Below are 27,645 nucleotides of genomic sequence, written 5' to 3'. Positions count from 1 at the left end.
GTCCTACAGGAAACTCAGGGTCTCCTATGGTATCCATTAAGCCAACTCCCCTTAGGAAGCAAAGCAGGGCTGTGGTGACGCCTTTCAAGACTTTGAAATTCATGCTGTAGTGTCAAAGTAGTGACCTCTAGTGGCAGTGAACACATTAACACAGGAACTCAGGGCTTTAATTAGCCTGCTATAGTGTAAAACTTGTATATGCAACATGCTCTTCATCCAGATTCACGAAATGTAATTTAAAAAAAAATGTGTTCAAATATTCTTTAAATGAAATTTGTCATATTCAGTAGCATCAAACAGCTAATCAGGATTAACTTTTTCAGTTATCCAAAGTCCTGACTTAAGTACTGAATACTGAAGGCACTTACTGCTTCATTACTGGCACAGTAACACAGTAACGACTGATCAAATGTGTTCAATTTACCCAAGACATGAGAGGTATTTGCTTTGCTCATGGTTTTGCAGTGGAGTTACAAGGCTAATGTAGCTAAAGTTATCCTTCATCAATCAGCACTATGCTTAAGTCATCTTAAATAGACTTGCTTATGTAGTTTGACACTGTATGCCGTACTGTTAACTATAAACAGAGAAACATTTCAAAGCATCTGTATTACCGAAACTTTTCCTTTTAAATGATGTCAGGTTTCATTTAAAGTATACAATATTTTAGCAAGTATAATCATATTTCAGCCACATGCTGAATCTCTCACAGGGGCTGTGCATCTTGTTATAAGGACTGTAATGACGGACGGCAAATGCTGTTGAAATTGACTTCGAAACCCCGGAAACACTAATCCTGCTTTAATAGCTTTAAAGGTTGGTAACTAAATTCAAATGAAATGTAAGAATGTTCACTAAAGCAGATCTTTGAAACCAAAGACCAAAGACAAAATAACCACAGAGCACAGAAATCATTCCATCAACGCTGGGGAAGTATTTAAATCACATGGCAAACACTTATCTTTAATTTTCTTTACAGCTTTGAGCAACACTAAAAATAAGACAAAAAGTCCAAATAAATAAGATACAAATATGAATTAAAGTGAAACATTGGCCAAATGTGCTTTGGGGGTATCAGTAGCAACATCAGTTTTTAACAGAATCAAAGATAATTAGCTTTTTTTTTTCGGAATCTCAAACGTTAATAGGGTTAGTGATTGTGAATAGTGCACAAGACAGCTTACAAACCAAAAAGGCGGGAAAATCAATCTCAAAAATAGCCTTTAACCTAAAGTGCATTATAATAATAATGATTCAGAGCCAGAGACTAAATCCTCTAGAAGGGAAATTTCAGCATCCTTTCAAACGTCCAACATTCTTCAGGGAGGGGGTCAAAAAAAAAGTGTCCCTGACTTTGGGATATTGGCCATCCCCAGTAATTATTTTGGTCTTACTGACACAATCTTAACAGTATTAACAAAACAAAACAAAAAAATCTCAGGTTTTGCGGAGCTCTCATTAATGCACTCCCTCGTTTAGTGTTTTCTCTACACTTTTCTAAAAACACTCCCACAGTCCAACACCCCTCTGTCTGTCTGTCTGTCTGTCTCTCTCTCAGTTGCTTTTGCTGTTGCGTGTTTCGGGCGTCCTGCAGGCGCGTGGGCTGAGGTGGGCGACGTAGTCGTTCTGGAAGCGAGAATTTGGCGTCCGCTGCCTCTTCCTCTCACTCTGCGTGGTGAAGAAAGCATCTTCAAAACGCATGCTGGAGGCTGTAGACTAGACACGCACAAATAAACAAACAACCAATGAATTCCTATGTAAACCCTCACAGATGATGGATTTGACAATAAGCTACAAGCAAATACAAGGGACAAAACATTGGAAACACCTAGTCCTATATTACTGCCGTGTACATGTAAAGGCGCAGGACCATCCTGTGCCTTTAGTCCGGTTTCAAAATACAGTAAAATACAAAAGTCAAAGACCACCAGTTCAGTCAAAAAAGCCATAAAGTGCAAAGTAATTAATTTTTCATCATCAGGAAAGAAGCAGAAAACATATTTAACTGAAAATTAGATTAAATTAAATTAGAAGCCTCAACAACTAAATATATCATCACGTTAGAAATTCACAGTATTTAGTGTGTCTAGATGTAGGGTGTCCTGATTTTTGTTAAGACAGAGGGGTAGGGCGAAGTGTTAGGGCTACATGGGCCTCCAAATGGAGGTTTTTCAGAAGTACACTCCAAACGGAGTGTTATGAGAAGAATTAGGGGTGGGTGATAATAAATAATTGCCCCCCTCTTTGAAAAAAATAAGATGCCCTAAATCTAACTAAAACCCAGCAGCGAGGTCTGAACTTTACCCTCCTCTCCTATCACTGCAGACTGGCAGGGTCGCCTACAGAGCAGCGCTAGTAGCTGTTAATGAAGCAATGCTCTTTTTATTTGAGGGTCCCATTTCTTAGGGGAAGATTTCAACCACTACCCCTGTAACTCAGTTCCAAGGGGCAAGATGACACTCAAAAACAAGAGGTAGGGGTAAATATATGAAATGGGATTGGGCCTTAGTTGGGAGCACACAGCTGTAATTGGTTGGTTTTAAGACTGGAAGGGTAGAAGAGTTAAATGAAATGAAAGTGTGGTCTCTGAAAGTGATGCACAGTCCTGTATATTAAAACTGTAATATAATATATTGTATTATATTTTGGCCTATTTGGAACCATGTTAGCTGCTTTATGCTGTTCCAGATCAATCATTCCAGCTAATATGTATGTGTTAGCTGCCCTTGTGATTTAGCTTCAGAGTCCTTTATGCCCGGTGTTTCCATCATTTTGCCCACTTCCTGCTTTGTTACACAGGACAAAAGATCAATTGAAGACTCACAAGACGACCTTTAACCTTTTTGGGCAGGTCCTCATCCAGCGTGTAAATGTCCTCTCTCTTAGCCAGCACCTGGGAACCGTCCTCAAACTCCACCTTACACGTGTACAAACATATGACACGTAAAACAACACGCAATAACAAAAGACACTGCAAATACACTGCAAATACACTGCTGCTGTGTACCACAATACAAAAACACACAGCACTTCTGTATCAAACGTCTATCAAATATCAAAATAATCCCACTCTAAACATCTTTTACATCAGCCTGGCTGTACATATGTAATACATTCCCTCTAGAAGACTGCACTGTTTGTGTACCTGATACATGTACGTGGTGTTGGAGCCCAGGTATTTGGCACCATAGAAAAGTCCATCAGGCCACTTGACCTGCACAGCTTCTCCAACTTCTGGTGGTCCAAGCTGGGCACAGTCTCTGCTCTGCGCAGGGTAGAGGACGGAGACAGACTTGGTTATTCAAAAATGCAGATTCCTTTGAAAGTTAACTTCATACTTGTTTATGTAACTGGGTGTTCAAATAAGGCAAATGTAGGATGTAATAAGGTTGCATCTTATTATAAGCGAAATTGTGACATATAAGTGGAGCTACAGTACTGTGCAGAAGTCAGAGACCACCCTTCATTTATTTAACTTCCATTCAAAACAGCCTTAAAAGTTATTTATTTGTCAGAAAAAGGTGTCAGAAAAAGTATGAACATATATCTAACAGAAACTAAATATAATATTTTTTTCAGTATCCAGTGCGTCCACTCTTTACCTTCATCCAGTATATAAGAAATCTGCAGGGATATTAACACACCTCCACAGAAATTCAGTCTTAGAAGTTGGTTGCACTTTGCTTCTCACAATTCTACTAATCCAAAACACCTTGTGTTTTTGAGGTCTGGACTCTGGGGTGGTCAGTCCATTGTTGTGAGAACACCAGCAGCTTCTATGTTTGACTTGCAAATGTTCTTCTTTTGTAAGTACTGTTTATCTAATGAGAACAGTTAGGCGATCTACCAGGTCTTGCAGGTGGCTGTTAAAGTGGAGTCACACTTTTTCTGTATCTTTCTCTGTAACGCTCTATTTTCCTTTGACTTTCTCCTGCGAGTGGATTATCTTCCACCTAATCTCCTCAGAAATACCTCCTGAAAATGAGTAAATTGGTCTTTGACTTTTGCATATTACTGTATGTTAATGTAATAGCACTTTATTCCATGTTAAACACACAATTTCTATTGGTTCATTCATCATTAAAAATTTGCACAATGTCTGCTTCTCATAATCCAAGTAACCTCAATTACATATTTAGACTCATCAGATGCAACTAAACTAGTAACATTAGCGGAGGTAATGGACAATTAGCTGTCTGTTTATTTTAAAGACTTTAGATTGACTGCTATCAATCGAGACTCGACTACTATCTACTACTATAGTTTCATTTAAAGCAGTAACACTAAAATATTAAGTGGCATTCAGACAAATAGAGCAGCGCGGGAAGTCGCTGAGGTGCGTCATTTCTGGATGGTATGCACATCTGATTTGTGGTAGTCTTTACTTTGTGTACATGAACGTTCACTAACTGACTCACCACAATGTCCTCGGGGTAGGTGTCATTGCTGAATGAGCCATCATCAAACATGACCTCGTAAAAGGTTTGGGCCATTACTTGAGTGACGCGGGAGCTGTAGTAACGCAGGTTCTTGTGCTTGGTGATCACTGTTTGACCCAGAGCCAGCTCTGTTCGGCTGACCTTCAGCTTCTGAGCAAAAAAAAGATTGTTGTATTAATGTTGGTAAAGGGTTGTAGCGTGTTTGTCGGTTTCTTTTTTATGCATTTCTTTATAGAATCACTAGGTCCAGAAATTAATACACCACTTTTTCATTCGTGAGAATGTGTTTTTTTTTGAGAACACAGTTTGAGTAAAGATGGAAATCGCCAAAAACTTGACAGTTGACAACAAATGAGGACAACAGAACCAGACTGGTAACCAAAAAGGGAAGAAAAAAAAAAAACACAGTAGTGATAATGACATTCAGTTCAAAGGAACAGCCTTGCATCTTTCAACCTCATCTCTATCTGCAGACGATAACTTCAACTTGTTCACTCAAAACTCACTTATAAAAGAAATAATTAGGCAGTTGCTGAATTCTGGCAAAAAATCTAATTTACACAATTTTTCCACTTACCCCAGTTGTATTAAATCAGCCAAGACATGATTGGAGTCCAAATTTTACTTCTTTAGCTTAACACTGGAATGGCAAGGCTAACACTCCTAACAAACACCAGAACTCAACTGTCACCCAAATAGCCCAAACTGTTGTCGTAAAAATAAATAACCAGAACTTTTCTTTAAGGTCAAAAACCTTGGCTGATGTGATTAAGGACACAATATGACTTACTGTGAGCTATAAAAATGAACCAAACATCACCGCAGCCATTTCAGACAACACAAGGGCTGGTATTGACAGAGCAGGACTGATCTTGAGTCAGATTCCTCCATATTTACAACGGACATTGTCATAAAAACTCACTTCAGATCAGTACACCTACTTCACAGGTGGCCTGTGTGTCCTAAACCACACTGACAGGTGTGTGCCATCATAAAGACCTGGATACTCTCTGATACAGTTTTGGTGCTGTGTTTAAACAGAAACAGTCTGGGCTATTTGGGTGACTACTGAGTTCTAGTGTTTGGTAGCAACACTAGCCTCAGAACTCCAGTTAAAAACTAAAGAAACAAAGTTTCCAAACATGTCTTAGCTCTTTGACCACATCTGTGGTAAGTCATAAGAACAGCTTTGGTAGGACATTCTCTTGGGTCTCATCCTGGAGTGTAATGCTGTAGTTTCCATTTTGGGGTTATGTACATGTGACAAGCTTATTCATGGAATTCAGCAACTGCCCACTGATTTCTATTATAATTGCATTCTGAGTCAGTGAGTTTTCTATTCTTAGCAAAGGGCCATGTGTTAAAAATATTATCTGTGGTAATCAAGAGTGATGATACGGATACAGCCGATAGAAATTAGGTTGAAAAACACATTCCTTTAACTATCATTTTACATAATCAAATACACAAATAAATTACAAATAGCTTTAACGAGAAGTGTGGTGCTATTCTGGAGTAAAACAACATCAAAAGAACATAGAAGGTGTTCCTAATCAGTGGGAAATGAAGTGATGTCCATGATTGACAGGTGAGGGGCGGGACTTTACCTATAGGGGACGGGACCGAAGCACAGCAGCAGTGAGTATACTCACAGCACTGGAGCTCCGTGATTGGTGCCTGTGGCAGGTGATGAACACCACATACGGCCAATCATCAGGCTCCATGGTGACACCGGCTGCGTGAGCACAGGTGACGTGGAAGGAGGTGGGACAACGGCCACAGGAACACTGAATACACGCACCGGACAGCTTCTTCATGCGGTTACGACAATATATACACTTCTACACAGAGTGTGAGAGAGAGAGAGAGAGAGAGAGAGATGGTTAGTTTAGAAACCACAGCAAATCACATGAACATTTTCATGTTTTACACATTAAACAGTCAAAAGCTATACACAAATAATAGTCTTACAAATTTTTACTGTTTTCCACATTTTAGATAAATACTGAAGACATTCCAATGACCAAAACTGTTACACAAATCAAAACTATCTTCTATTTTAGATTCGTCAAAGTAGCCACTGTTTGCCTTGTTTCAGCTTTACACATTCTTAGCATTCTAGCAGGCAGCTTCATGAAGAGCCACCTGGAAAGCCTTTGCAACAAGACCAAAAGACTGCTGGCTGCTGAAAACTTTTTTGGTTTGTATGTTTAATTTTTTGTTTTGGAAATAAAATTATACATCAACACATCAACTTCACCTTTTATATCTGCCTCAAACCCTATTCAAGTTGGATTAGTTTCACCTGGGGAGGTGCTGTAATAGGATTACTGATGAAATCTGTGATTTTAATCCAGTATGAATCTGCACAGTCCACAGAGTTTATTGAGCCGCTTTACTAGTCTAATGGTATTCTGGTGTTCATCAATGGGGAACTCTTGTTATAGGCCTTCAAAGAAGACCTAATTTCTGGGAACTATAAAATGCCTGTCTGTAACTAATTTCTTTTTTATTGAATAGATTCTTGCTTGCATTTAAACTCTAAGTATTATTTTATTTCATTATTAAGTATTCATTGTAAAGTTTTGGATGGAAACCAAAAGGTTACATTTCTGAAATGCCAAGTGGATGACTGGCCAATCAGGAATTGTTTTTCTCTGTGCTATTTAAATAGATAGAGCTAAATGAGCTCTCCTATTGGTTAGGACTTCAAGAACTGAAGACAAATCTAGATACATCACTTCCATCCCACCTTAAACGAAGCATTGGTTACATTCCAGTGTTAACAAATTTTGCATTCTGCACCATTTAAGGCAGAACAGATTACCTGAATTAGAAGCCAACTTCAGCCTTGTCAGGAAATGTTCACGTGAATCACCTTTAGCTTAGCACTAACAAACTATTAGAATCCCACAGGGATGCTAGCAGATGTTAGCATTATCATGAGGTGAGTTTCTTTCCTCATATTTTCATCAAGTTTTCTGATATTTACGGCCCAAATTGAAGGCCTAGCTCTAACGGTCACGGTTTGCCACTGGTATTAAATGGAAGCTAGTTCTTGTTGTTATATGGAGCTGTTTAATTGTAATCTAAACACTGAAGTTATCTGAGATCACTCGGAGAAAATACAGATACTTTATCCTGGATGTATCAGCCAGCCAATCACCTTAAAAATTACATTACCGGACCACTTCTTGTAAACAAATCCAGCCAATTAAGACATTAGTAATACATTTTACGCATTTAAGGATAAGCCCTAAAAATCTTGAAGATGAAGAAAAGTAAAAAAAAATAAATAAAAACAACACATTGTGCATCCAAACTTTTGAGTCTTTTGACTGTCTGTGAGTGTGTGTGTGTGTGTGTGTGTGTGTGCGCGTATGTGTGTATGTGTGAGTGAGAGAGAGTAACGCACCAGTTTGTATCGCTGTGCAGGAATAGCACTGACATCAATGGGACTCCTCTTCACTATGTCAACAAACTTCACCTCAGGAAGTCCCACAGCACACATCACATGGGCCCATCTATAACACAGTAATACCACCTATAGAGTAATGCCCACCTTTATTTATAATAGCACAGTATTAATATATTATCATTTTCCTTCTCAACAGTGTAATTATTACTTCAATATTGTATATTAGTATCAATATTTACCACTAATATTAATAACATTAAGTCAACAGTAATGCAGATTACATATAAGAGTGATATCAAATGTCACTAAAGCCAAAATGAAAGAAAAACAAAACAGTCAAATGGCAGATTCACAAATTAAAACAATCTAACATAAAACAAACTAAATGTGAACAGGCTGTGCTACAGTTTACATGTGATCATGTGAATAACATCCTCACCTGTTGTCTGTCGTTCTTTTTAATGCACCCCCTCTTAAGTTACATAAACAGCAATCCTGTAATACACACACACACACACACACACACACACACACACACACACAAACATGCACAGAGTTAGTCACTATGTTAAACAACATCTGAATAGTGATCATCTGACATGGAACCTCTTGGAAGGAAAGAGCTTTGCCAGGTTTTATCAGCACTGATTAAAAAAAATAATTTTTTCAAACATTTAACATCCATGTATACTTTTTAATATCACAGTATGTCGTGTGTATTACATTTAATTAATACACATTTTAAAATTACTGTATCCTGTTTGTGAAATTAGAAATATGTAAATGTGTACAGGAGTTAAAAATATTAACTGACTGATTACATACAGCTGTTAAGTCTCCACATGAACACCGGTCACATGTCCACTCTTGGCTGACATCATGGGCAGCAACACCATAGCAACCTTAATATATTAAAAATAAACAAACAAATGAATAAAAAAGCCACTCCCTGTTATTGTCAGACTGAAAAAACTACAAACTACAGATTCATACTGGATTAAATTTTGATGGCAATCAGTAAAACTGCTGTAATGCTTTCTCCCCAGGTAAAACTACTCCAGCTCAAACATGGTTTCTGTTGACCAGTTTGTGACTGGTCTGTTGAGTCATGTGTGTTACACCTAGGCAGAAACAAAGGCTGCCTCTTTATGTGTAAGACTGAGTCCCAAGGCTCACGCTGAGAATCACTTTAAAGGTAATGGATGTGCGTTGTGATCATTTCTGCCTCATGACTCAGGTCCACAAGTGTTGTGCAGAGGTACGTACTGGCATGAACCTGCACACAGCACCGGCTGCAGGCCACGAGGGGGCTGGAGCCGTCCTCCTCCAGCAGTGTGTTTGGGGGGCAGGAGCCCTCCCGGTACGCAAAACAGATTTCGGGGATCAGGGGTCGTGACCTCACTTCCTGCGACTCCAACTCAACCTTATTTTCATCTGACCTCTCCTCAGGCTGGGGATGGGTGGGAGACAGAATATTACAGAATGTATTGAAAAACATTCAAACAGCATCAAACATGTTGAATAACTTGATTAAACGGCAGTTCCACTGATTTTTAAAAATGTTTGCATAATTAAATGGTTAAAATGTAAACAAAGTCATTGAGAGCACTTCGCTCTGTTCTAGAGAAGCTTACCGAATCAGAATTGTTCACAGTGGTGGTGACAGGAACCAGAGGTCCAGTTTTATAATAAAATTCTGGTAAAAAGTATTTTAAAATCGTTTCATGATGGAGGGATATCTACAGGGTGTTGTGAGGGAAAATAGTTCCTAAAGGAAACTTATTCTTTCAGATTCATCACTAGTTTATCATCATCAACATTACATATAAAAACTCAAGAGGACACTAGGACAGTAGGTTCACTAGTGGTTTTGGATAGTAAATAAAGCTGTATTTGTGTTATGGACATTGTGCCCCTGGTTCCCATCACCACCACTGTAAAGAAATCTGAGTCAGTAAGTTTCCCTACAATGAACCATTTTACAACAAACCACTCTGAATGACACCTCAACATCTGAATTGTGCCAAAATTGTGGAATTAAACTTCATATTATGAAAGATTTAAATTATTATTCTTGTTGATACACTCATCAAATTATTTCTATTAACACAAATACTATGCAACTTCATAGCTTTCGAATAATTTGCAGGAAAGTGTGAATTTAAAAATAAGAAACGTAAGATGAATTTCAGCTGTAGATTATTCAACAGTGACCAAGAAAGCTGCATAACATCACACATTTGAAGTTAAAGAACTTGACAAGGAATGACTATAAATATATAACTAGAGTGTTACAAATATAGCATATGATTAGGAACAATTTGATTCAAACAATATAATACTACATAAATAATTTAAAAAAAGTGATTTCAGTTTTTAAACAGTAGTTTACATATGAAAATTACATATAAAAATTACACACAATATCTGAAAAGAATAAAAAATACATATATGTACGGTCATGTCTCCTGCTAGTACAGAAGAAGTAGACAATATGATATGTTATTATATCCTTATCGTGATAAACTGTCTCAATACACTTTTCTGAGAGCATCGTGAATATCGTCAATACTAAACACTGACTACATGTTTCATTACAAAGTACACGATTAGGCCTGTTTAATCGGATTTAGTGCAGTACAGTTTATAAAACATCCAATAAAAATCATTGTAGTTGTTAGTTTAGTCTTATTATTATTGTAGTATTTTTATATGTGGCATTACAGGTTCCATTTTGTCTGTTTCAACTTATTAAATCACAGAAAAACTATTGTGATGTATGGTGCGTAAAAATGTCAGGTATGATATAATATTTGTGCCATATCGCCCACCCCTATAGTTCAACATGTAGTATAAAGCAGCATCAACAGCAGCTGTTCTATATGAGGTAAAAGTAATTGGTGTAGTGGGTTTTAGTGTAGCGCAGTGTAGTTGTGCTACCTGATAGTAAGGCATGAAGAGAGTGCAGACAGCACAGTGTGGAGCCATTTTAGCTGCAGAACTGTTGTACTCTCTCTCAGAGGGGAAGTGGGCTTTTCTGTTCTGCCACAAATGAACCAGCGGCCTGGCCCAAACATCAGCCTCATGCTGCTCTCCCTCTGCACCACACTCCTCTGAGGGCTCTAATAAACACACGCATAGAGGAAAAGACACACAGTTAACTCTGCATCTATAACTGGAATGCAGTATGTGGTCATAATGGCAGTAAGCCAGAACATTAAAAGGACAGTCCAAAATCCAACTAACCCAGTGAACCCCCTGACCCCAAATACAGTTAATCAGCCAAGACGTGTTTGGTGTCTAAAGTTTGCTTCTTTAGTGTCCTGCTCAAGTTACTTATGTGACGAAATTAGCTATTTACATACATACTTCATTTTCTGATTTTCTGCAAAAAATAGTTTTTAGTTTATAAATAAATAAATAAATAAATAAATACATAAAAATAACAATTCTAAAGCGTATAATAACGACTCCCCCGTGATCCACTGATAAGGCCATTATGCTACTTTCGGTTTTCCAAAAAGGTTTTCCATGTAGGTTTTCACTACACTTTAAGTAGCCAACAAACAATTTTTCTGCTAAATCTGAAGGCAAAAAAGAAAAGTGTTTTGTCAACATTCATAATGCATTCTTCATTAACTGGATGGAAATGTAGCTAGTGTGTTATACAGTGTCAGAAACCACACACGCCGCTCTACTGGAGAATACTTAACTCAATCAACTCTATGTGGTTTAAGGTGAATGCAATGATGTAAGCAGGCAGTTTGCAGAATGCTAATTGGTGTACAAAAGCTTCTATTATTCAAGTCAGATACCAAACATGTCTCAGCTGACCAACTGCGTTCTGTGTATAGGGGCACTTTCTGCAAAGCTATCGGTTTAAAGTGAACACGCTCAGAGTTGTGCATTTTGTTATCTATGAACTTGCCATCATCACTGGTGACCTGCTGCTTCACGGCGCTGGGCACTGCCCTCGCTGTTGGCTTCCTTAGTGGGTGACGCCAACTCTTGGCAGTCCTTCTCTTTACTGAAGGCATGGGGTACTGAGAGAGAGAGAGAGAGAGACAGACACACAGAGAGAGAGAGAGAGAGAGAGAGAGAGAGAGAGAGAGAGAGACAGACAGACACACAGAGAGAGAGAGAGAGAGAGAGAGAGAGAGAGAGAGAGAGAGAGAGAGAACGATGAATATACACTACTAGGGGGGCTAGGTGTGTAAAAATGTATCAGTGCATCAGTCTGAAGGTAGTGATTCAAATGCATCAACTTTAGAATTTTGAAATCAATTATAATCTGCGTTTGCATGATATGCATTTTTCATTTCAAGTTTTTTTAAAATGTAAAAATCTATTAAAGAGGTTGCATTATTTTTATTGTCTTTATTACATTTAATGTAAAGTGTTCCTTTAGTTACATTTGTGCATTCAGTGTATAATCAAATCAAATAATAAGGAAACGCAAAGATTTTTTTTTAATATTTTACAATTACGTAAGTTTCCCTCCAACCAGTACAACACAACATACTTGGACAGCATATACTGACATCTAGTTGAATCTAATCAAGTACTGTGCAAAAGTATGACACCACCCTTCATTTATTTAATTTCCAGTCAAAATGGGCTTTAAGTACAACTTATGGAGGGTATTTCTGAGGAGATAAGATATAATAATGCACCGAAAAACCACGAGTTTTCAAACGCTGGCTCTGGCTTTTGCACAGTATCGTAGGTTCATTCACATTATTCCACTGGTCTTGCAGTAAAAGTGGATGATGGTAAAAATACAATATGACAACACTTGAAATTTTCAAGATGCCCAATATGTATCACCATTTCTGAAGTTTGATAAGCAACAGACAGAATGTAAAACTATGAGCACAAGGACTAATTATTCTCTCTTTTTAAAGAAACATGTAGTTGATCAGTCTTCATTAAGTACTGACAGCATCCATGATAAGCTGGGAGAAGCATACAGTGGCATATGTTCATGTAATTTATCATGACACAGTAAAATATTGCCATGTTGAGATTCCTGCAGCTGTACTCACCGGGCAGACTTCTCCTGGTTCCAGGCCTGAAGCTCCACACTCTGTCTCACTCATGTTTTCTTCACTGGACTCACTGCTACTGTCCTCCTCTCTTTCTCCTGAATCCGAATCTCGCTCAAACCCTTCGCCCTTTAACCTCTGAGGCCCCTGAGACCTGAACTCATCTTCAGGAGCTCCTTCCAGAGGTAGCTCTGCCATCTCTGCCCCAGAAGGGTGCACCACACTGGGCTCCAGGTTGGCCCAGGTTAGGGCCCTCTCCGGAGAGTCTGGAGGCTCAGGGGATTTGACCTGCTGGCAGCGAGACTCCGCCCACATGGCGTAAGGCAGCTGGTCATGAGCGTCACTTTCAGCCAAGCTTGGCTGTAGGCTCTCGATTAGCACCGCAGGATTCTGGGAGTTGAAGTTCTTCCAGATGTTGGAGGAGAAAGGCTTGGTGTCCTCAAACACGTTTGGGGAAGCAAAAGAGATGGATTCACCGAGCGGAGAAGTGCTCTCCTGTGGATGTAAAGAAGCTTGTGGAGTGTTCTGACTGGATGAAGTGCTAGGAGAGTCTACGGACTGATTAGCATGGGAAAGTGCGTGAGTATTAGCCGCTAACATTGAATCCTGAATGTTATCGAAGCTACATCCATAAAGACCTGCTTGACTTACTGTGGAGTGTTGTAAGACATTTGAAGACATTTGCCTGCCCTCTGCTGGAGCTCCTGTTCCTCCCGCTTGATTGGCTCTCTCATTGGGCAGTTGCCATGGCGATGCCAAATTAGCCGTCGACCGTTTCTTGCTACTATTTTCGTGGAATGAGCACCAATCAGGATAAAGTGCTTTAGAACAAGTCCCGGCTTCGTCCACTGCAAGAGGAGCTGATTTTTCAGGGTGGATGGGCTGCTCTGAGGAAGTGTTTGGGTCAGCTGACGGGCGAGCATCATCACTGGACTGGACCGCGAGGGTCAAGGAGGGCATTTCAGACGTCAGGTTTGGGGGGTTCCGTCCCTCTTCTTCCTCTGAAAACTCTGGAGTAAGGAGAGGCATGTCAGAGGAAGTAGCAGAATGCGCGGTTCCAGAACGTTCTCCACATTCCTGGATTTCTGCAGTAACCATGGAACGCTGTGGTTCATCATCTGAAGAAGGATTTCCTTTATAAAGTGCTTTTGTTGCAGGGCTGTGGAGCTTAGAATCTGTATCCGTCTTAACGACTCTACCCTTATTGCTTTCAAGAGAATTACCCGCTGATCTTGCACTTACTTTGCTGTTAACTTCAAGTGCCGCCTCAGAAGACTGACACGGTCCAGCGGTGGGAAGATGTTCCGAGGGAGAGTGACTGTTCGGGGATTTGGCAATAGATGAACCTGAAACAGTTCTTTCTGAGCCCAAAGTCTCATCCATACCAGAGTCCGGAACGTTCTCAGTGGAGGACTCACAGATTTCTAAGGCTTCGTTTGGAGATACCTGACCATCCGCTTCAGCTACAGACTTGTGTGGATTTGTGGATTTAGCGTTTGTGGACGTGTCCTGAGAGGTTGAAGGTTCACATTGAGCTGGCTGAATGGGTTGAGACTCAGGGGGCTGGGCTTGGGGTGGGTCTCTGTGACACCTAGATGACTTGGCCAATAAATCACTCTGAACTCGTGTTACCTTGACAACACAAATCTGTCGACACGGACCAGCAAGTCCTGAAAGATAAACACAAAGTGATCCAGTCAATATTACTCAACTATTACTCACCCGAAACATTACTGTAATGAATTATAACAATACCTGCCACTCTGAAGATACATTACTTTCGTGATAGTTACTGAATAAGAATTCTTAAAGTTTAAAAGCCATGACCTGATATTATGAAAAAGTTAAATGAGCATAAATGAATCAGAGCGCCGCCAAACACTGAAATTTAGGAAAATCATCATCGTGTAACCTGAGAGATGCAATGCACCATGGGCTTTGCGGTCTTTTTTCAGCTGGTCAGCCTCTTCCTGATTCTTATCTCCTTGAGGTAATCCTGTCTTTGTACGTCGACCCCCCTCTGACGAGGAGTTTGCCATGACAACCTGCTCCTGCATTGTCTTCAGCCGTTTAGAGCGCGTGCGAGGGTAGTGGACACTGCTAAGGGACAAGAAGAAGGGTGAGGTCGAACAGAAGATATACAATGACCGTCATAGGGTTGGTGTCATAGTCTGGTCGTTGAGTGGACAAGGGAGGGGACCAGAAAAATAAATCTTATAAATCTAAAAAATTATCTTCACGCATTATTTACAGTCATCCTTGTCCAACTTACTAAGACAGAAAACGTGCATCTGGTAAAGCAGTAGCAAAGCACTTGTTTCCTCTCCTCTCTCCCCAGAGGAATACATACTGTAAGCTTTATAGCCATAAACTCCCACCTAATCCATGGGTTAATCCCATTAAAACTAAACAAGTGCCCCCACAACTACAACGGTTCTTCACAGTTGAGCAAAAACACTTAGCAAAATTCATTATGATAAGTATTCTTATTTCTCATAACAAGAAAGTGACATCGATATACAGTACTGTGCAAAAGTCAAAGACCACCCGTTCGTTTATTTAATGTCCAGTCATAAAGTGCAAATTATTAATAGAAAATTACACAGAACCTTCAGCAACTAAATACAATAATTTACATTTTTTCAGTACTTAGTGTGTCCACTCTTTACTTTTACTACACATTCTACTCTTTTGGGAGATCTGCTTTCAGTTTTTCAAAGAAATCTGCAGGGATATTTTCCACACCAACAAAGCTCAATCTTAAAAGTCGACTGCATTTTCTGCTTAAACATGTAAACTTACAAAACCTCATAAAACCAAATTTAAACTCCTCATAAAAACCTGATACAACCCCACAGTACTGTAGTCATGTTTCCATTAAATTAGACTATAATCACTACACTGCATCAACCCCCCACCCCCTCGAGATTAGAACTGTGTGTTCATAGCACCTAGTAAGAACCAACCGGGAACAGTTACACAAAACCCTCAAGTTTAGTATCAATTTGTCTGCTGAGACACGTAAAAATTTTGTAATATCAGCAGGACATCATTTTAACGGTGGTGCCACCTGCACACAGCCATGTGAGCTGCTTTTAACTTGGCCAAAATGTTGTTAAGCACACCACTGGAAACTTTGTGACATGAATGAGTTTAAATAAACACTCAAGCCAAGACACACGTTATAAAGAGCTTACTTCATCACGGTCAAAAGCAGGAAAGGCATCTCAGTACAATAAAATGATCATTTTACTTAATTGTGGTGGTGAACTTTGTGGGTTTTGGGGTGAAGCCCAGTTTTAATTTCCAAACTGCTGTTAAATGCCTAAAAGGTGGTTTTTAAGGGGATATAATTTTTTCACCTTTGGGTTTATTCCCAAGGCAGCACTTATCAGTTGTTCTTTCAGTTTTGCACTTCTAAACAGGTTTCTATTAAATATACTAAGTTATTACAAATCAGCAAAGTAAACTTTGTCAAAAAAGTTTGCTGATTTGCATTACAAACATTTTGAAAAGTGATATGTCCCCAAAATTATCTGGCAATGTATGAGACTGTGGTAAATTACAACCATAGTAGAAAAAAATACATTTTACACTCCAGGTGAATTTCATACCTCGGCAGAAGGTTTGATGCGATTGTGGCTGGGTTTCTCACCTTTTGGTGGAAGGTTTGGGCCTGCGGCGTCTCTGGAGCCACATCTGCAGCTCAGGTGTGGTGCTGGGTGTGGCCAGCGTGTGGTCCAGAACACAAGTGTCTTTGCCCTGTGTCCAGACCTGGTAACGGTCTGGCTGGAAACGCCTCACAAACGGGTCCATGGAGATCTTCACCATGTCCTTACTGCACGTGCACTGTGTGGAGAAAAGATGAATTCAACATGTTTGGAACAAACCATTTTAGGTTCCTAACTTATTTTAAAAGTGAAGTATGGTAATACCTGCTCAAGTACATCCAATTCACCGACCCCAGAGCTGATGGGCTTAATCAGAGGTCTGTCTCATGAATCTGGACTTCTTGCTTAGCGAGCTAACTTTAACCTTAGTTTAATCTAGTCCTGGATTTTCTGTCTAACAAAGGTGGATCACTAGGCTATGTTACCATAGCTACTTATGCTTCGCATCTAACCTGCTCCAGGGCAGGTTTGATTTGGGATTTCTGATTTGAAACAGCTCTCGGACTGAGCAAGGGCCAAGCCGTTGACCAACCAGTGACAGCCTTCTGATGGAGCTGGACCCTATGGTCTGTTTAGGGTTTTTTTATTTCTTTGTTGTGTTGATCACATGAAAAAATATTGGTGGAGGAAATAAATCAAACTACCTAGATGTCTAGAATGTAAAGAAATTATTACTCCAATACGGACGTGGTAGATGGCAACGGCCTTCGAAAAGCTGCTGAGGTACACTGAGCCAAAGCTAGCCCTGGTCATTGCATTTATGTTCATTTTAACTTGGGCCAGTAATAATAATAATATTAGTAAACAGAACTTTAGGATATAGAACTTGCAGCAGCCCATCATTACATATTTCAGTCATCAATTTTTTGGTCATATATTTATGAACATAAAATAGTCTCAGCCCCACGATTTAAACAAATCTTGGTTCTTACGCAGAGTATGTTTAATACAGTTTAGTTCACTTCCTATCTTACTAAGATAATACTAAATTAACATAAAATGTCACAAAACAGTAAAGCAGTTAATTCTACTACAGTCAGAATCAGCAACAAGAACAGCAGTCAGTCAGGGAATTTGTGAAAGGATTAAAAAATGAGATTCTTTCGGCTCTGTTAACTATCCAGTAGTTCTGAGAGGTTAAATGTATTTTATATGAACTATACCTGAGTGGCGACCTTTCCATAGTCGATCCAGCGCACGGTGGCAAAATTGGTGGATTCAGCACAGTTGAAGCCGTGGTTGAAGCCAGCGTGGTAACCATATGGAAATGTGATCATGAACTCTCCTGCCTCTTGGGTTATCTGACCACAGACACGATAACAATGCTTGACAAACATCTCTCAGTATATAGGCTTACAAAACTTAATCCGAAATTAAGAAATATATGGCCAAAAGTTTCCAGACACCTGCTCATCTGATGTTTCTTCTAAAATCAAGGGTGGTAAAAGGGAGTTTGTTCCTCTTTGCTGCAGTAACAGTCTGTAACCTTCTGAGAAGACGACACTAATGTTGCAACATTGCTGTGAAGATCTGACTGATCTTCATGTTGAAGATGATGAGGATTACAAACACCACGCCAACTCATCCTAAAGGGACTAGATGGAGCTCCATTACTCCAGAGAACGTCGTTCCACTGCTCTACAGACCAGTGCTAGGGGGACCCAACTAACTGATGCTAGGCACTGGGCATAGTGACCTCATGTGTGCCTGTTCAGGAGCAGCCCATTCTATCTACAATACTTTTCTATGGAGATTACAGAAGCTGTGAAACCGAACACCTGTATCAGCAATGGGTGCATCTTAAAGCAGCTGAATTCACTAATTAGACGGGTTGCCTGGACATATAGTGTATGTCTAAGCATATGCGTTACAGTGGATTTTCCAGGTAATAACCACATTTAATGCTAAAAATAAGCATAAAACACAACCCTTGACAGTCCTTGCCATTACCACATCAGCAATCAGTGAGCCTGGGCGATATCTAAAACTGTTTAGTACGATATCTTCCTGATCAAAACAAAAAAAGTACTTCATCTCTTGTTTTAAAAGTTGTTACAGCAAAAATGTGCATTCATGAGCTCCTGCTGGTGTAGATTCATGGTGACTTGTGTGCTAACAACTTCAGACTGTTAAACATGCCTTAGTAAGTGAGTGAGTTCCAAAGCCATGCTTTACATGAAAAAACAGGTGTTTTCTATGGTTAGAAAAGCGGAGTTTTGAGATTTAGCTATAAATGGCTGTTGGAAACCATGAAGTACAATATTATCATAATCATAACTCATCTGGACCATCAGGGCAAGTATAATGCATGCTGGGGAAACCCCCAGCAAAGGCAGTGTGGATTGAAACAATGGCTTATTAATGCACCATCCACTGTAATAATTGTGGATGCATCCATTGTTTTAACAGTACATTGAGTAAAACATTACATGTATATACTATTTAATATTATTTAGCAAGCTGTCTGAATTTAAAATAGTATTCTCTAGTTCTCCATCAGCTCTCTTTTCTAAAAGAGCAATTATTGCCTTTAAAGCATCAGCATCGAGTTAACTGTTAATCATTACTGACAATCCATTACATTGTCCTCTTGCCCAGGTCTAGCAATCATGTTAGAAAAGTAATAAAATGCTCTAAATCTGCCACCCACTTCAAGAATTTCCCCAAAAAATCTGGATTTGATGCATCTCAGTGGCCTGGAAGAAAGAACATGAGGTCTACCTTATCAAAAGGGATGCCATATTTCTTCAGCACGGAGGGAGATATCAGAGTCATCTTATGTCTGAGAAAAGCTTCACAACTCTTAAAGCTGTTAGGGAAGAAACCTGGAAGGAAAAGACCAAGAAAAATATGATCCTCAACATCACATTTACCATTACTGAAAGGAAATGCCAAAATATAGAAGCTTCTATATGACAGCAACTGCTGGCCGTGTAGACTGAAGCACAGCTGATATTAATGGCATATATTGGTTGGGGAAATATAGATTCATTACAGATCCACAGATCCTACAGCACTTCTTACCAATGCATGAAGGAAACATTAGGAGGTACCATGGAGACTTGTGGAAGAGTGAAGCATAAACATTTCAGTAGACAGAGAGACACAGAGGTAATAGCCAATTTACCTGTAGCTAATCGCTCCAGTCTCTTCCCATGTTCTGGAGGAATGGCATACCTAAAAGATTCAAAGAACAATCCTTTTAGAATCAGAGACTGGCTGTCAAAAGTGAAGAATTCAAAGTCAAAAAACAGTCATATGCAAACTTTTGGGCACTGCAGTCAAATTTTATGTTTTGCTGAGTTCCTAAGTGAAAATAAATGAACATATCCTCTACAGAGAACACATTTTAGTGCACAATTACTGTTCATTTGCTGAATTTAATATTGGGGGAAAATATATTTAAAATGTAGTCAGTGCCAAAGTTATGGAACATTTTATATTTCATGTTTTATTTTTGTTCAATATGTTAAACACATTTTAACATATGAATAGAAATTGTGCAGTAAAATGAAACAATAATAATAAATACATTATGAAAATGATAAATGAAATAAAATTAATAAAGTCTTATAATAAATTAATAAAGATAAATAAAATTAATAAAGTCTGTTCCCTGTAGAGGATGTGTAACTTATTTTCATTTAGAAAGTCAACAAAGCATGTTACTTGACTGGGGGTGTTCAAACTTTTGCCATCAGCTGTAACAGAAACTCTTTTGAGTGACATTACTTCATAGCTACATTAGACACATCTCCAGTGTAAAAACGAAAATAGCACATTTCAGTCACCAAACTCCTTGGCCAATTGACTACGTTTGGGATAAAGAGGTGAACTGTATGAATTCTATTTTTAGTAAACCCATTTCTTTTTCACCTATAACCCCTGATGCTTGTATTAAAGAATAACTACATTTAGATGCACACAACTGTGAGCCTGCGAATCAAGACGTTCACATGAATTGTATAAAATTTTAGGCCATTTATAATTTCAATTACATGCACATTAGCAGAACCTAGCTTTACAATGTAATATTCCTTCTGGGTATTATTTTCTTTCCATGCATTGAAACATGTAATCATGTCTAAACATATGTGCGGTCCCTCCCCTCCCGCCAAAAGTGGCAAAGCCTTTCACCTTCTGTGTTTGTGTTGGTGTCATTAAGCAATGATCATATGCGCAGTATTGAAAAAAGTAGAGGAAAAAAACTGCACGATAGACAGTGGAGAGATTGAAGTGTTTACATGTCCAAATCTATCTCAAATAGTCTGTCCAATATCAGCCCGGACCACATGTCTACTGTCGGGTTAAGCTTGACTAGGACCCAATTCAGAGTATGGTCACTGAACAGTGCTGCTTTCATGATCTTAGCTTAGTTAGACTAATATTGCACCACTGGTGTGCATGTAAACATAGTTACTGTTATGTGTGTGTCCATCATCTAAGAATAAGAATACAAAACCAGGAACAGCTCCCTTGTATGGCCATACAGGATGGAGAAGGCAAAAGCTGACCCTCGACAAGTACCCATTTGAGCTTTCAGTATGGGCAAAAGAGACTGATCCAGTTGACCCCTCACTCTATCAACATGTGAGCATCGCAGACAACATATGGAAGCAGATTTCTCACCAGGACTTGGGCTCTCCGAAGTGCAGGTAGTTGATGCTATAGAGGTCCATGTCCTCTGTGTGCCAGGAGAAGCTGGTCTTCCACATGCCAAAGTACAGGTAGGGTGTGTTTACACCCTGAATAGAAACCCCGCAATCCTCCTCAATTACGTCCAGGATGGAGTTCAGATGTCCGATATTCCACTCTTCAACACCCTGTAACATACATGAACAAACATAGAGCACATATAGGACGTTATTGGGACTAAAACTGACTCTCAGGTACTGTTCATCAGAGGGTCTTTAAGAGGTTTGTTACACACTAAACATGGTATTTTGGTGGAAAACCTGAAACATGAAAGTACATCAACATGACTATCCTTCATAGATAATTAGTAGGCTTAATTAGCATCTAGAAACCCTGCCCTTAAAGTTTCCAAGCAAATCTTTCACTGTTTTAGTATTTACCTCATCATAAAGCGTCCCACTGACATCTGCACCATATATGGGTGGCACAAAGGTCAGATTGCGCCAGTACTTTCTCTCCAGGTCTTCATAGTTCAGGTAGCGGGGAGTGCAATACCTGCATAGGTTCATTAAAAATTCAAGAAAATGGCCAGTCAACAAGGCAACTATCAGGGTTGTAACGAGCCAGAAAATTCATAATTTGCTTCAACATGATACAGTAGTGTCTTCATTCGATACATTTTTCAAGACAGAAAAAATAATGTGTGCCTAAAAATCTGCCTGAGATTAATGTGTTTATATTTCCATTTTAAGTTTCTTAGAACATTTAGCATTATAAGAGTACAAATGTTTGTAATAATATGCTAACCATGAGGTGATATGGACTTACAAAGAGTGTTCTCTTGATTTTAAGGAACTGTAATTATTTCTACAGGAGTGAGGTTCTGATTTTTGCTTAAGTTATGGTTCGATTTCTATTACACTTTACATTCAATAAAATAAGTATTTGCTCCAGTCTACTGAGAGGCTCATTTTGAACAATACAATATGATGCACTGTGGTGTTATGCTCATATAAACTTGTAATGAAAAAATGGTCAAGTATTCTGTAATGAATCATCAGTGCACATTTACATAGTGAGAAAATAACACATCAAAACTTAAACTAATCGTAAAAATCCAAAAACAGATTAAGATGACCTTTTGCAGGACCTTTAAAGAACGCCTGCAATAAGGCAGAATAACTGCCAATAAATAATAAATATTTGCCAACATCCCTAACAGAACCTCATTGTGAAGAGCACAGGACTGATGACCATTATATGCAGACTGGACTCTGTTAAAGTTAACGTGTGCTGTGTGCGTAAACATGCATGTCTTACGTGTCGCTGTTGGCCAGTCTGCGAAACTCCTGCACGCTGAGCGCTTTCCTCTGGATGTTGTACTGAGTGAAAAGCCCTGATTGGCCGGCCACCATCTGCTGAATGGGTGCCTGGATGATGACGTCATCGATGTCGTCATAGCTACGCCTCGGCTTCCATCCCTTCGGCGGTATCACCTGGAAAGAGACAGAAACCAAAAAAAGATGGGACATTAAGGAGGATGAGTAAAAGAGAAGTAACATTCTAACAGCGATAGTTTGATTTCAATTAAGAAACAGAAAAGCAACCAGTTCTCTCAGCTCTACTTAAGTTCTACCATAAATCAGTTCAGCTGCAAGCTAGCTTACTACTAAGTTTACTACTTACTAAACTAGCTTTTAAGTCGAGCTAAGTAGTGACTGAATAGTTCCACCTAGCCTTACGTTGGTGCCCAGTAAAACCTAAAAACTGCACCTCTTGATGAAAGAATTAACACGACATAAATAGTATGGAAATTGAGTCAGTTAGGCTGAAAAAATTCAAATTAACTAAAAAATGAACTGTTCAGATAAAAACTCAGTAATTAGTCAAAGTAAGATTATGTTTTAGCATATTTTGAATTAAGGTGGCTTTTATCAAATGCATTATATTCATTATTTTTAGTATGGCTGCCAAGCGCATAAAATATTCTTGGCACCTATAAGGAGTTTCCGGTCACCTCCGCACAAACAGAACGGGCTCTAAAGTTTTTAGCTAAAACATTAGTTGATTCAGCAGTCGCGCAGATGGAGTGTTCTGTATCAGTGAATTTATCTGACAGACTGCATAAAATGTGTTGGGCTATTTTGTGTTTTTCTCGTAACTTAGTTGACATACATTCATACATTCAAGTGGGATCTTTGAGTTGAATCAACTTTTCAAAATTTAGTTTAGTCTGTTAAAACGTCTCAGCTTTACTTGATAAATGCTCAGTCAATGCAACCTTCCTGAGCAAAATGCACATCATTCCCATTTTTGCATATTGGGTGTGTCTTATTTTAGTTTGTAAGTTCAGTGTTGGTCAAGGTGAGTTACCATGTTCCCACCTGCTGAGTGAGGTTTTGTGGTGGCTGGACACCGTATATGTGCTGAGATGGACCAATGATATTGCTCACTGCAAAAATAGTACTTTTCTCTAACATTTCTGTAAGGGCTTTATTTATTTAACATTAAATTTAACACTGAAGTAAATTAGCTTTTATGAGAGCAGTGCAGAAGATCTGCTATTCTGCAGTCACTTTGTTTTCCTCAAATATGAGTAGCATGATAGGGTAGTTGTTGTGATGATGTGAAATATTTAGCAGCCCGTTTTCCCGATTAATCAAAGCCATAAAAGACAGAACTTTCTTAAACTTATCATCTGTACATTATTTACCTGTTTAGTCTTCCTATGTTCAGGCATCAAGAGAACAATCTGGCTGGTGATACTTCACAACTCATAAAATTCACCAACGTTGTCCACGTTTATCATTTGTTTAACTCAGAGTAAAAACTCCCTTGTGCTTGAACTGAAAATTCATCAGTTTATGAGTCTACTAGGACTGTCCGAATGCACCAGTGATGTGTGTTAGTCCAGAAAAGGAGCTAAAATGTGCAGCACTGTGGGGCTTTAGGACCAGGACTGGGAACCACTTGCTTCATGCATACCTTGGCCAGTCCAGCACGGTGAGCTCCCTGCGACTCCATGTACACCAGGTACTGGTTGAAGTCCCGGAACTCCGCCATGGTGGGTCGGAAGGTCATAATCTTACAGGTGGGGTTAACGGAGGCATTTGCCCCGGCGCCCGCCATCCTGCCCTGCTCTCCTTACTGCAGCACCACCTGGAGGAGAAACATAGCAGAGCAGACCGGTAAAAAATATCATAATGTTCCACATGAGAGTGATTCTCATTTACACAACCTTCCCTTTGCACAAAACATAGAGCCAAAACATGTTTGAGGTGCAAAGTTTGCTTGTTTAATTTTACACTGGAGCTTCTAGACTAACATAATAAAGTCTACATTATTAGCTCCCCTAATTCAGCACAAAACTAACAAAGCAAATTTTGCACACCAACGTGTCTTGGCTGATGAAATATGTTCTAAGTAAAGGGGGAACCGTATAAATTAGACTGTTTGGCGAACCACTGTCTAACAGCAGCAAAGGCAAGCCTCACTTTTTTTTCTCTGACATAAAAGGGCATTTCAGCCTAAAACTATCATTTTGTATGTTATTTGTCATGTTCGGCTGTATTTTTTAGCACAGCCTCATCAGTTTATGACAATTCATGATTTTGTGTCGTCTACCAATGTTCTGTCACTACAATTCCCAGCATGCAGTAGGCATCATACTAAAAAACTTATTATCAGTTTATTTTATTCCATTTATGATGGAAGGATACACGAAGTGTGTTGTAAGGCACAACAGCCCACCAAAGAACACTTTCAGATTTACCACTATTTTACCATCATCAGTGTCACACATTAAAACTCAGAAGCCTCGTGTAGGTTCACTGGTGGTTTGGGATGGTAAATAAAATAATTACATTTGTGTTGTAGACATGGTGACCCCTGGTTCCTATCACCACCACTGTAAAGAAATCTGAGTTGGTAAGTTTCTTTAAAAATGAACCATCGCACATCAAACCACTCCGAATGACTGCGTACATCTCAACCACTGAATCATGCAAAAATTTTGAAAAATCAGTGGAGTTCCCCTTTAAAGGATGGCTTTATATATGTTTTCGCTGCCACGAAAGGACCAGGTCAGACAAACGGCCCTCTAATTATTCTAAAATAAACAGTCTGAGACATTTTAACATGACTTGTGAATTTACTACGAAAGTAAACACGAAGCTGAAGTCAGCGTCTTAAATCTCCAGCTTCTCGTCCGAATTTTCCCGTTCCACCTTAAATGGGGCAGGAGTTTAAACGGTGCCTCAGGCGTCAGAACGTAACTGCTGCACCATTTAAGGTGGAACGGGAAAATTCGACCAAGAAGCTGGCGAATAGGAAGCCAACCTCAGTCTCGTAAAACAATCAGGGTTTGTCTTTCCTCATAACTCGAAGTCACATCCGCATCAACAAAGCCGGATAATATTTAGAAATGTTTGTAAAGGCCTGCGCTCAGTGTTAACCTAGCTGCACCGCCACAACACAATAGAAACGCGAGCAAAAGGGGGACTCAAAGGCCCAAAATCCGTGGTCTCCGTTTACATATACAGCATTTCCAGACGCCGTTTGGGTTTTGGGTTTTGGGTTTCTGGATAAAGTACGGTTAGGGTGCCCTGTTCGGTTGGCTAGCTTAGCTTAGCTACCGCTAACGTTTGCTAACTGTCACACAGGTGGACGGTGTAAATACTGGCTAACGTTAGCCAGTTAGCTCGGCGCTGCAGCAGCTAACGACACATTTCTGCACATTTCTCCACTGAGTAACGAAGACTTCTGTCTCTGCGCTCTCCAGCGATGTTTGTTCACCCTAAAATCACTCCAGGGAGTGAGTTTTACCTCGCTGTGTGCGGACGGGCTCTGGCGGCTGCTGCTGCTGTTGTTGTTGTCGGAAATCCCTTTAAACCTCTCAGCTGTTGTCTGGTTACTTCATGACAGCCGTCCGTTCTCACACGATTTCACCACTTCTTCTCGGAGCTCTTTCTCCGCAGACACTCGCCTCTGTTGCCATCTAGTGTTTATGGAAAACCGTGTTTCCATATCGTTTGGTTTTGGTTTACGTGAAAATATAGCTTCTTCACAATATTAAACGTAGTATGAAGCATGAAACATGTCACTGAGCTGCATTAAAGGGACCATGTCATGGGAAACTGACCTCTGTTTGTTCTGAGTTTGGTGTAGTCTGTAAACCATACTAGAACATACTGTTCACTCCGTATATGGACATTTAGCTGCTAAACTGGCCCATTTTGAATTCAGTGTTTTTACACGGGCTGCGTTCAACTAAAGCGGCTGTTGGAAACTGCGAAATGCAGTTTACTGACTTTGTACTCAAACAGCCTTTTAAAGTATGAAACTCTGGATTCTAGATGATGCATGAGTTACTAGATACAGTGAAAGACATTAAACTTGGTGGCGAATGTGAAAAAAATACAGTACTGTGCAAAAGTCAGATACCACCCTTCATTACATTTAATTTCCAGTCAAAACTGCCATTAAACTCATGTATTCAAAAGGAAATTCAATCTAAATGTAATTCAGTATAAACGAAGTCATTTGATGGTGGTTTGATGTGAAACGGTTCACTGTAGTGAAACATACTGATTTTCTTTAAGTGGTGCTGATAGGAACCAGAGGTCACCATGTCTACAATACAAATACAGCCATTTTGTTTACTATCTAAACCACTGGTGAACCTGAATGTGTCCTCTGAGTTTTATATATTAATTTGATGGAAAAAAATTGTTGGGTACTTTATTTTATCAGAGTGGAGTACTGTTTTTCTGGTGATGACTGTTTTGGTAGTCTAGTTACTGTGCTAGCTAGCTAGCATATGTGCTAACCTACAATCCAACCAAGTTCAAGTTGTTTTTGTCTATTTTCCTTTCTTCTTGTCAGCTACACATCCTTTCAGACTCGTAGTGCTGAGTCGTCTTCTCACAGTGGGAAAATGGGTAGAAACACCTGTGGATGTTTAGATCTGAAGTAAGAGTGGAGCTTGATTTTCTCCTCTCTCCTAAATATGTAGGCTTTTTGTACTGTTTACCTGATGGGGCAGTTTTGGGGGTCTACCAGGGGAATGTTCAATCTCAAAACATTGTGCACTGTTTAGTTTCGGTATGCGGGTTGGCTGACATTTTTCATCGAAATGGCGTGAAACTGTGTGCAACAGGCTTTGAGATGTGTTTTCTCTCATTTGATTGGCGTGTCAGAGGTGTTACCCAATCAGCAGCAACGTGTATGTAAAGACTTCCATATTAAAAAGGCAGTGCACACAATGTGTTCTAAGAAATTCCTCTACAAATGCAGCCGCTGGGGTTTGGATTATTTTCTATCTAATCTTCTCAGAGAATGAGTAGAGTTTTATCTAATCTTCCTGAAAAATGAGTAGAGGAACTTGTTCATCCCAAATTGCTCATTAATGTGGTTTATATGGGAGGGAAACAAAACAA

The 27,645-nt window shown here is 39.4% G+C and overlaps 1 protein-coding gene across 5 annotated transcripts; it reads right to left on the bottom strand.

Moving 5' to 3' along the window:
- Nucleotides 1-1,331: 1,331 nt before the first annotated feature.
- On the bottom strand, nucleotides 1,332-26,182 carry kdm4c (lysine (K)-specific demethylase 4C). Of its 5 annotated transcripts, none has more exons than XM_036583744.1 (22): nucleotides 26,033-26,182; nucleotides 24,194-24,367; nucleotides 22,529-22,704; nucleotides 21,649-21,763; nucleotides 21,203-21,396; nucleotides 19,701-19,750; nucleotides 19,295-19,398; nucleotides 17,737-17,874; nucleotides 16,558-16,751; nucleotides 14,815-15,002; nucleotides 12,903-14,572; nucleotides 11,786-11,900; nucleotides 10,798-10,979; nucleotides 9,124-9,307; nucleotides 8,683-8,759; nucleotides 8,297-8,352; nucleotides 7,855-7,963; nucleotides 6,092-6,280; nucleotides 4,419-4,589; nucleotides 3,146-3,265; nucleotides 2,825-2,917; nucleotides 1,332-1,716 (listed from the first exon to the last, which is right to left on the bottom strand). In XM_036583744.1, the coding sequence occupies exons 2-22, from the start codon at nucleotides 24,335-24,337 to the stop codon at nucleotides 1,555-1,557; spliced, it is 4,431 nt and encodes a 1,476-aa protein (XP_036439637.1). In that variant the 5' UTR covers nucleotides 24,338-24,367; nucleotides 26,033-26,182; the 3' UTR covers nucleotides 1,332-1,554. The 5 variants fall into 5 exon arrangements, with proteins under 5 accessions (XP_036439637.1, XP_036439641.1, XP_036439640.1 ...); XM_036583748.1 differs by having other exon boundaries at nucleotides 2,840-2,917; XM_036583747.1 differs by having other exon boundaries at nucleotides 4,419-4,586.
- Nucleotides 26,183-27,645: the final 1,463 nt, after the last annotated feature.

Source organism: Colossoma macropomum, unplaced genomic scaffold (assembly GCF_904425465.1).
Source record: "Colossoma macropomum unplaced genomic scaffold, Colossoma_macropomum, whole genome shotgun sequence".
NCBI classification, from domain to species: Eukaryota; Metazoa; Chordata; class Actinopteri; order Characiformes; family Serrasalmidae; genus Colossoma; species Colossoma macropomum.
The sequence above is the reverse complement of the archived record's forward strand: the minus strand, read 5'-3'. Positions and strand labels throughout refer to the sequence as shown.

Excerpts from the sequence above, each read along its gene's own strand:
- kdm4c (XM_036583744.1), bottom strand. The coding sequence starts at position 24,337 with ATGGCGGGCGCCGGGGCAAATGCCTCCGTTAACCCCACCTGTAAGATT. Across the intron at positions 14,573-14,814 it reads TGGTGCATTGCATCTCTCAG|GACTTGCTGGTCCGTGTCGA; the intron begins GTTACACGATGA and ends TTTATCTTTCAG. Across the intron at positions 4,590-6,091 it reads AATCACGGAGCTCCAGTGCT|AAGCTGAAGGTCAGCCGAAC; the intron begins GTGAGTATACTC and ends TTTTTTGCTCAG.